This window comes from Euleptes europaea, chromosome 16, assembly GCF_029931775.1.
Source record: "Euleptes europaea isolate rEulEur1 chromosome 16, rEulEur1.hap1, whole genome shotgun sequence".
Taxonomy (NCBI): Eukaryota; Metazoa; Chordata; class Lepidosauria; order Squamata; family Sphaerodactylidae; genus Euleptes; species Euleptes europaea.
Window position 1 is genome coordinate 23,559,917 of NC_079327.1, and position 10,731 is coordinate 23,570,647.

General features: G+C 40.8%; 1 protein-coding gene across 1 annotated transcript; it reads left to right on the forward strand.

Moving 5' to 3' along the window:
• The first annotated feature begins 2,167 nt into the window (after positions 1–2,167).
• TEX30 (testis expressed 30) lies at positions 2,168–7,006 on the forward strand. The gene is made up of 5 exons (XM_056862044.1): positions 2,168–2,185; positions 3,301–3,531; positions 4,249–4,297; positions 5,340–5,542; positions 6,714–7,006. The coding sequence occupies exons 1-5, from the start codon at positions 2,168–2,170 to the stop codon at positions 6,873–6,875; spliced, it is 663 nt and encodes a 220-aa protein (XP_056718022.1). The 3' UTR covers positions 6,876–7,006.
• Positions 7,007–10,731: the final 3,725 nt, after the last annotated feature.

Below are 10,731 nucleotides of genomic sequence, written 5' to 3' on the forward strand. Positions count from 1 at the left end.
TGCAAGGGGGTAGTACTAGGCATATCAATGTCAAACAATATTTATGTAATGTTTTTTCCCTTTTTCCCTTTCTTCCTTTTGTACCCCTATTTATTATTGAAAACCAATAAAAATATGTATATATGTATATATATATATATATATATATATATAAAAAACACCTCCAGGGATGGAGAGCCCACCCCCTCCCGAGGATGCCTGTTCCACCGAGGAACTGCTCTAACCATGCGCTGCTAGTGCACCACTTGCAATTGGAAGTGTGGACTACAACTCCCAGCATGCACTTGGTGTAGGCTTGTTTAGCCCCGCGCAGGAAAAGGAAGCCCGGGAGGGAGAGGCGAATGCAAGGGCGGAGGGGAAGGTGTGGTTGTCGCCGTTGCTCAGGGAAGTTTGCTTAGTTAAAATGGGAGGGGGGGGGAAGGGTTTTGAAAAGAAGTCAGTTTGTTATGAAAGTGGTTGCAGCCTGAGTGTGCACAAATTGCACGGTTGCGTTGGTGTGCAGCAACAGCAAAATGGCAGCAGCCTAAATGTGCACAAATTGCACGGTCGCGTTGGTGTGCAGCAACAGCAAAATGGCAGCAGCCTGAGTGTTCACAAATTGCACAGTTGCGTTGGTGTGCAGCAACAGCAAAATGGTAGCAGACTGAGTGCACAAATTGCACAGTTGCATTGGTGTGCAGCAACAGCAAAATGGTAGCAGACTGAGTGCACAAATTGCACAGTTGCGTTGGTGTGCAGCAACAGCAAAATGGCAGCAGCCTGAGTGTTCACAAATTGCACAGTTGCGTTGGTGTGCAGCAACAGCAAAATGGCAGCAGACTGAGTGCACAAATTGCACAGTTGCATTGGTGTGCAGCAACAGCAAAATGGTAGCAGACTGCACAAATTGCACAGTTGCGTTGGTGTGCAGCAACAGCAAAATGGTAGCAGACTGAGTGCACAAATTGCACAGTTGCATTGGTGTGCAGCAACAGCAAAATGGTAGCAGACTGAGTGCACAAATTGCACAGTTGCGTTGGTGTGCAGCAACAGCAAAATGGTAGCAGACTGAGTGCACAAATTGCACAGTTGCTTTGGTGTGCAGCAACAGCAAAAAAACCCAAACCATGTTGTAGGCTCCTGTAGCATCTTAAACAAGTTTATTGTCTCGCGCTGTCGATAGATTAGAGGCCGCTTCCTCAGGTGCGATGAAGCCTGAAGCCTCAGCTAAATGCAGAAGGCACAGAAAATCTCAAACACAGAGATATGTGTGACTGTTCAGGGAGCACCTAATTATTGAATCTGGGCACCTTGGTAGGGTTGCCAGCTCTAGGTTGAGAAATACCTGGAGATTTTTGGGGGGTGGAGTCTGGGGTTTGGAGAGGGAGGGGACTTCAGTGCCATAGAGTCCAATTGCCAAAGCAGCCATTTTCTCCAGGGGAACTGGTTTCTATTGCCTGGAGTTCAGTTGTAATAGTGAAAGATCTCCAGCCACCACCTGGAGGTTGGCAACCCTACAACCTCAGCCTGCCTGATGGGGGAGCAGGTAGCGTTCTGCTCATATTGAGAGACCTTTCTTTTAGAAGGTGTGCCTAATTCACCTGTAGTGAAAGATGCATTTGTTTTGCGTTTTAGTGCATATATACATTTACTACATTATTGTGATGTGTAGGAAAGACCTTTTATTCCCCAAGGGGAAAATCTTATGCATAGGAGAGGAAGAATCTATACTGACAGGTGGAGAGGCATTAATTCAGCCTTTGGGGATTCTGAGATAAGCTGGAGGTCCATGATCTAATCTTTAGAAATTTACAATTTCATTTAAAAGCATTGAGGGGGGGTGCTACTCAGGGCTAGACTGCTGGGACAGCAGGGCTTAACCTTCCCTTTAAAATTAAGGACACCTGGGGCTCTTTAATTGTGCCATAAGTAACTTTCTCTGCTGCATACAGAACTAGACAAAGGACTGTGATAACTGTCAGGTTGTGATTGTCATGCACAGTATACTTCTGAATTGTGGATGATTAGGGAATGCAAGAGGATCATGTCATCTTCCCATAATATGAAATGGGGCAACCTGCCACATATGCACATACAGAACTGTCTTGTTAAATGTATAGTCATTTTAACTTTTGGTTTCTTTTATTATAGTGGTTTCTAGGGCGCTACAAGTTTATAAAAACTAAAAATGGGTGACTGTACAGAGGTATGTTTATAACACCATTCATGTAGATGATATTAAGTGTAAAGACCCTACTTAAAACAGTGTTGATAAAAATAATTACAAAAATTAGTTGCACATAAAAATTCTTACTCGCTGGTATTTTCATGCATGCCAAGAGACACTAATAATTTGTAGAGCAGGAAGTGGCAAAAGTATGTGATTGACGGGAACAGAGAAAAATTAGTTCTTCTGAGTAGACTAAAAAAAGAATCTGCAGAGGGGAGAATCTGCAAATCTTTTCCCCCCATTCCAAAAACATTACTCTCCAGGAATTTATAACATCTCAGGAGTTTGAGCAAGCCAATTTCTCCTCCTACCCCTTTTTCCTATTTAACTAATTTTAACTGTTCTCAATGTACTGTGCCTCAGGAGCATATTCTGGCTATAGTTGGGGTTTTGTCTTTCTTTTGATTAACTAAGACTTATTTTTCTGCATTCCTGTATATCTCATGTGTACTTTTGCCGCTTTTCTGATTGGTGTGGGGACAGTCACTTTACTATTACATGTAGTAATGTGTCTCAATTGCACAATTGCATTTTTGCAGAAATACTTACAGAATTTCATTTTGCCATTCCACCAAAAGCTTGAATAGACCCATTTCTTAGATGCTTTCATTTCATTGTTGACATTTTTTATTCATTCACATTAGTTTTCTCCTATGTCAAAGCTCAGGATTAGACTAGCCTTCCATATTGCTGTTTGTGTGGTCTGAATAGAAATCTATTGATTTCATATCCCCGACCTCAGCTTTCTTTTCTCTCATCTTGCCACCGGCAGCCTGCCAGTACACCCAAAGACTTATGGCTGCCTGGGAAACAATTGCTGTTTTGCATGGGGGTGGGATGGAGGGGTAATTGAATCCAGCATTCTTCCACAAGATTCTCTATTTCGTTTGCTGGGATTCATTTTCTTGCCTATTTTGGGAATTGTTTGGATGCCCCAGTGGTTTGTGTGGGGCCAGACAGATGGCGGTTGCCTACTAGTTTTTCATGGATTGCTGCTGTGATGGTGGCTTTTGTTTTTGTATTAGTGTTGAATTTAATTAAATAAAAAAGAAAAGAAATCTGTTTATTGATTTCAGTATTTTTATTTCTAGGCTGTGGTGAAAATACCTTTCGGAAACAAATATCTCGATGCTATTTTATCCATCCCTGGCAAGATACTACCATATTCTGTGATTCTTACTCACGGAGCATCTGGCGATATGAATTTTTCTCATCTAAAATCTTTAGCGAACTACCTTGCCTCTCATGGACTTCTGTGCCTTAGGTTTACCTGCAAAGGCCTTAACCTCGCCTATCGAACCAGAGCATATACAGCAGTTCTGGTACGAAAGACCCATGTTTGGTTTTCAGTCCAAGATGAGCAGAGGTTTCAGGTGTACAGATTGTTGCTTCTGTATAAGCATCCGACCAAATTATGTCTTACAAAGAAACAAGAAAACAAACAAACAAATAGGCCCCTATCTCAAGGAGCTTAAAATATAAATGTTGACAGAAGGGAAGAAATAGGCGCGACTAATAAGGAATAAATATAAACAGGTTTTGTTTCAGTTATGGTTATATTAATAAGAAAGGCGGTGTGGTGTAATGGTTAGACTAGGATCGGGAAACGCAGGTTTGAATTCCAACTCTGCCATGGAAGCTTGCTGTGTGATTTAGGTCATCCAGTAGTCAGCTCTCCTTACCTGCATACCACTTTTGTTCTTAAAAGCATCCACCTACTTCCCATATAACTGAGAGAGACTCAGGCAAACTGGCCAGACCTTCTGTTCTATGGTCTGATCTGAGTTGTTTCAGATTTCACTGCATAAGAAAGTGAATGTACGAAAGTGAATGTACTGCAAGCACGTCCTTGTTCCGTTTGTTAAGCTGAAGGTTTGTAAAGCAGACTTTGTGTTTTGTATCTTGCTAAAGCCCATCTTTTAGAGGGATCTCTATCTACTGGTGAAACATGCTATGGCTTGCTTGTATTCTTACTTATTGATAGTCCTATTAATTTAATTTTTTAATTGTTGAAGCTATTAACAATTTGTGTTTTTTAGGAATATTTAAGATCTAGTGGCTATAAACTTTCAGGTGTTTTTCTTGCAGGTAAGAAATGCATTTAGTCTTTTGTAAAATTCTACTGGGTTACAAATTAAAATTACACCGTGTGCTGTTTTGTGTTCTAGGAAAATAAGGAGTTGAGAAGTTTTTTTAATTGAAGTGGAAAGATTTCCATTAGAATCTTTAAACTTCATACATACGCTGTGTTCATGTGTTAAGTGTTGTCAAGTCACCTCCGACTCATGGCGACCCTATGAATCAGTGTCCTTCAAACACCCTATCGTTAACAGCCTTACTCAGGTTGTGCAAACTGAGAGCCATGGCTTCCTTGATGGAGTCAATCCATCTCATGTTGGGTCTTCCTCTTTTCCATCTACCTTCAGCTTTTCCTAGCATTCTTGACTTTTCCAGTGACTCGTCTTCTCATAATGTGACCAAAGTACAATAGCCTCAGATTAGTCATTTTAGCTTCTGAGGAGAATTCAGGCTTGATTTGATCTAGACCAATGGTTCCCAAAGTGGGCAGTACCACCCCCTGGGGGGGCGGTGGGATTACCTAGGGGGGCACTAAGAGGCAAGGGGGCGCTAGAGGTGGGCCCCTTCAACTGTGTTGTTCACTAATTTACAATAGATCAAGCTGTGGCACCATGCTGGCAAATTTGATGGAAACGATCAGAATTTTTTTCTTTGAAGAGCCGGTACCACTGGATCAAGTTCATCGGTTTTGTTGAATAACTTTCAACTAAAAAGTTTTAATTTTGATTTTGAATAGATGTGCAATTAATTATTACTGTTTTGAAACGTTATTGTTATTATCTTTAGTAAATCATGCAAACCCCTGTTTTGAATAATGCTTTTTATAGGATAGGGGAGGGGGCGCTGGGGTTGAGTTTGTGGAACCAAGGGGCGGTGGCCCGAAATGTTTGGGAACCACTGATCTAGATTAACCTGTTTATCTTTCTGCTAATATCTAAATAAATGAATGAATGTTCTTGAATATGACTTTGACGGCTTGCTTGTACTACTGTTCCTCTCTAATTTTTTCTCCTAACTTCCCACCTCCATTTTCCTTCCTTGTGGAATCTAGGCCGTTCAATGGGTTCCCGTGCCGCAGCCTCTGTGACTCGTCACGCTGATCAAGGCAATGACAGCTTCGTTCTCGGCCTGATATGCCTTTCTTATCCACTTCACCGACCAAAGCTTCAGTCCGAACTTCGAGATGAAGATTTGTGTTTGATCAAGTCCCCTGTGCTTTTTGTGTCAGGCGGCGCAGATGAGATGTGTGATAAAGTGAGTTCCTTTATGCATCAAAGTTGAAGGGGAGGAAAAAGCCTTAGTTAATTGTGCAGTAATGAAGACTGAGAAAGGTTTTCCAGATATTGAACTGAAAGAAAAATTAGACCAAAAAAATTGCATTTTGAGTTACCATGTTAAATTAGTGGGAGGTGAAAACTTAATTTCATTATTTTCATGCTAAGTTTTATTTCTCAGTATTGAGTAGCCAATAATGTAAAAGTGTATTTTCCTCCTTTGGAATTCTCTAAGGGCATACTGTCCCTTTAGAGTTTTAACTGAGAGAACATATGCTTTTACTTCTTTACCACTATGGCTGCTATGAATGTTCATTACTAAGGTGGTTAGTATATTTTCCAGAGGGGGGGGAAGCAGTTTTTCAGAATACTTCCTTGTGTTTTGTCCCCCAAAATGCAATTTGACAGTGTTGCATGGCTCTGTCTTTAATCTTGCTGGTGTTCAAGGGTTTCTTTGTTCCCCAAACCATACCTTATTGCATGCTGCTTCCTTTTGAAGTAATGCTGTAGTATATTTAATGTACAAGGCTAGCCTGATCTCATCAGATCTCAGAAGCTAAGCAGGGTCAGCCCTGGTTAGTATTTGGATGGGAGACCACCAAGGAATACCAGGGTTGCTGTGCAGAGGAAGGCACTGGCAAACCACCTCTGTTAGTCTCTTGCCATGAAAACCCCAAAAGGGGTCGCCATAAGTCAGCTGCAACTTGACGGCACTTTACACACACAGAAACTGACAGCACCAGGCTAAGGAATCTAAACTCACCTAATTATTTTGGTGTTCTTCTTTGCTGAAGTTCTCCCATGGAGTTCACCACATTTTGTTGGACTTATTTCTTAACCTTGCTGTGGGGTTGGGTTACAGTTTTTGAATGTATCTAGGTGATTTATATAGGTTGTTGTAAGCTTCAGAATTTTTGATGTTAGTCTTTTTATAAACTGTTTAGATTCTTTAGCCTGGTGTTGTCATTTTCTATTGTACATCGTTATCTACAACACTATATATTTTGCTTTTGTTAGTATCTTTAATGGCAGCATTTAGAGGGGAATCTATCCTATGTCCAGAGCTACCGATTGCTTCATCTATGTTGGATCCAAGTTCTTCATGGATAAAAAAGATAACTCTTATTTTGTTCTTTCCTTGTTTTAAATAGACATTGTTGGAAGAAGTTGCCATCAAAATGAAAGCACCTCAGAAAATCCATTGGATTGAAAATGCAAATCATAGCATGGCTGCAAAAGGACGAACTACAGAAGATGTCTTGTTGGAAATAAACATGCAGGTTTTGTCTTGGATCAAAGAAGTCATTTCATAAGAACTGATACTATTACTACCTACTATGCAGCATCTGCCCAGTGACAGTCTGTATATGTGAGTGATTAATAACAGCTTTGAATAGGAGTAAAAGCTTTCAGCAACCCAAAAATGTATTGATGAATAACCTGGATGTTGTCATGATTCTATTGTAATGGCGTATACTTTTTGCCTTAGTGCCTTTTTCTGTATTGAATAGTTTATGTTCCATGCTAAGAAAAATTTTGCTCTAATTTTTTACTAAAGATATTCTAATGTTCACATTCCATGCATTTTACTTTATGCAGAGCAGCGTTTCTTTGCAAAAACTGTCAGTTAAGTCGAATTTTCATGAGCCTGATTGCATTTTCATTGATAACTCTCCTGTGTCTGGATATCCATTGTGTAGCATTTTAACTGCATATGCAGAAAAAGGTCTCTTGAATGTTCAGTGCTTAAGGTATGAATGTTTTCCTAAATTACTTAGATATTGTTCAGCTTCTCCAACAAAACTGCAGATTTGTAAAAATTAAACTTACAACAGTGTATGTTTTCGTTTTCTAATGCTTTCTAAATTTAGATTGTCATGTGATGTTAGAGGGACAGTTATCTCCTGAACACTTTTGTTGGAATAAAATGTATGCTTTGTATGTAGTAAAACTCTCTTTGTTCGATAACCAAGTATCTTGTATTGGGAATAAAGAAAGATGTAGGTAAGGTTCAGAGTTACTTTGCACTTCACAGCTAAGTGATTTCTTCCTGATAGGCTTTTTAGTCTTTACTTTCCTGTATCTGGCATTTCTCTACCCAATTGTTCTTTGCAAAATGAACAAGAAATAAAATACAATGATACTTAAATGTCTCCCAAAACTTCATGGGTGAACAGAAATGATGCAGACCTGGACAGACTTCCATACATGTGGAACATTTCTCAAGTGTTTCTGTACATGTTTTATCCTGAGAATGTTTGAAGACAGGCAGGATAATGCTGCTGCAGTTGTCTTGTTTGTGGCTTTCTAGAGGCACCTAGTTGGCCACTGTGTGAACAGACTGCTGGACTTGATGGGCCTTGGTCTGATCCAGAAGGGCCTTTCTTAAGTTCTCCACTGAAAAGTCTGTTAAGTATTTTTAATTATGTTAAATCAGAATTATATTAACAGCTTGATCCTGTACTCTGCAAGTAGTGTAGGGTTTCAGGCAAGGACTTTGCACTTACTGAGCTAAATAGAATCTGTCAGCATATTTACCACCCGGAGAAAGAGTAGTACACAAAGAAGGAGGTGAGATGGGGGTGGTGATACATGTGTGGGGGCAGCTACATTATAATGAATCAATATATTCAGGAAAAGCATCTGGTACTCTGCTTCTGGGTCTATGAAATATCAATAGAAACTTGGGATGGAGAAAAGATCTAAGTTTTGCCCTAACAGCCTAGTTTCTCTGGAGGTGGAGAGTACTGACAGGAGGAAATGTTCAAGCGTGTTATCTGCATTTCCAAAAGACTATATAGCCTTGTTCATGATACAGTGAACACGTGTCTCTTCTACGTACATCTCTTTGTAAGAAAAAGCCAACACACATTCACTTTGCAAATGAAACCAGGGACCACTACATGGATAAACGTAGGGTTTCAATCCCACTGAACTGAACGTGCGTTGAATGTAACATGAGAATTCGTCAACGCACATATAAAGAAAAATGAAGTTACACTGCACGCACATTGTACACATGCTCACTGTAACTTGTGAACAGGGATCAAACCACATGCTTTTGCTGAAGTGTAGCTAGGACTATAGAGCCCTGTGGAGCAGAGTGGTAAGCTGCAGTACTGCAGTCCAAGCTCTGCTCATGACCTTAGTTCGATGTCGACGGGAATCAGTTTCAGGTAGCCAGCTCAAGGTTGACTCAGCCTTCCATCCTTCCGAGGTCGGTCAAATGAATACCCAGCTTGCTGGGGGTAAAGTGTAGATGACTGGGGAAGGTACTGGCAAACCTGCCCGTAAACATAGTCTGCCTAGTAATTGTCGGGATGTGACGTCACCCCATGGGTCAGGAATGACCCGGTGCTTGCACAGGGGACCTTTACCTTTAGCTAGGACTACACATGAAACTGCCTTATACTGAATCAAACCCTTGGTCCATCATAGTATTGTCTACTCAGACTGGCAGCAGCTCTTCAGGGTCTCAGGCAAAGGTATTTCACATTGCCTATTTGCCTAGCTCTTTTAACTGGAGATGTTGGGAATTGAACCTGGGACCTTCTGCATGCCAAGCAGATGCTCTACCACTGAGCCACAGCCCCTCCCCACTACACATAGAAAATATGAACAATAATTCAGTTGCAAAGAAAATTAAAGAATGCCTTTGCTGTGACTTATAGGAACAATTTTTCTTCAAATTAAAAAAATATCCAGCAACTCCTGGTCCTGCTCATAAGTGCTTGAGAGCTGGCGGGTAATTGGAAGAAGCCTAGTGCAGTTTGTCTGCCATCCCTATGAAAGAGGCTTTCTTTGAACAGCTGTTCCAAACAAAAGAGGCTTAAAAGAGAATACAGAATTAAGCAAGCTTATTATTAACCCCGCTAACCAGGAGCTGGCACACTATCATTACATTACAGCCAATTATCTTAACAGTTATTTTACAGCACTTTCGCTTGTAATTTTTCTCAGCCTTGCAGATGGTTAGAAATGGAAATGTTTTCCCAGGTTTTTCCCTTGTCCCTTTCACAAGACTGTGAGCTAGGACTACAGTATCTCAGGGACTGTCATTTCCTATATAATCTGGGCACAGTGGTCAGCATCACAGGCCTTTTCCCATGTACCCTACACCGCTGGCAGTACAGTGGGTTCCCATGAGGGAGAGGGAATTCCAACACCAGGACACTGATACAGAGAACTCCCCCCACCAAGGAAGCTCCCTTATCCCTGTCCTTGTTGGCTGTTCATTGAATGGTTAAGATAGTTCTTGTTACTATAGCTTTTACTGGTTGTGTGTGTGTTAAGTGCCGTCAAGTCACTTTCAACTCATAATAACCCTATGAATCAATCTCTTCCAAAACATCCCATCTTTAACAGCCTTGCTCAGATCTTGCAAACTGAGGGCTGTGGCTTCCTTTATACTAGAGTAAATCCATTCCTTGTTGGGTCTTCCTCTTTTCCTGCTGCCCTCAATTTTTCCTAGCATGACTGTCTTTTCCAGTGACTCTCGTCTTCTCATAATGTGACCAAAGTGAGATAGCCTGTTTAGTCATTTTAGCTTCTGGGATCAGTTCAGGCTTGATTTGATCTATAACCCACTGATTTTTTTGGCAGTCTACAGTATCCATAACACTCTCCTCCAACTGGTTACTGGTTACGCTGCTGATTTTTCCCCTATGTATCCAGCTGTACATTTCTGGAATCTTAATGGCACTTTCCAGATGAAATTTCTTCCAGTTTCCTCCTTCCCACTATAGTTTCCCCCCCTTTTTTCAGATGACAGTGTTCCTGAGGGTCTCCTAACCCCAGGAACAAAATTTGAGGGGACTGTAGCAGGAAAGTCCTGCTTCACAATGTTAGTGAAGACATGGACTGCAGAAGATTTATAAAAGATTGCCTGAAGCGACCACTTACGGTTTGTGCATATGGTAATGGCACCCACTTCAACTGGAAACTAGAAATCTTTTAGGAGTAAAGATTGGATTGCTAGATCCACATACTGGATATTTTGGTTGTCAAAGAAAACAGAAGGCTCAAAGCTTTGGAGAGGTCTAACAAACATTACCACACTTATGGAAAGTATATTTATTTTTTTAAAAAGTTATTTTAAAAAAGTCATAATACTGCACAACAGGAAGCATTCAGACTATTTCCCGCCCGAGTCTTTCTGCTATCCTTTAC

Bases quoted from the DNA above. Each gene is read 5' to 3' on its own strand.
- TEX30 (XM_056862044.1), top strand. The intron at 3,532-4,248 runs GTACGAAAGACC...TGTGTTTTTTAG, and splicing joins GAGCATATACAGCAGTTCTG to GAATATTTAAGATCTAGTGG. The intron at 4,298-5,339 runs GTAAGAAATGCA...TGTGGAATCTAG, and splicing joins TTCAGGTGTTTTTCTTGCAG to GCCGTTCAATGGGTTCCCGT.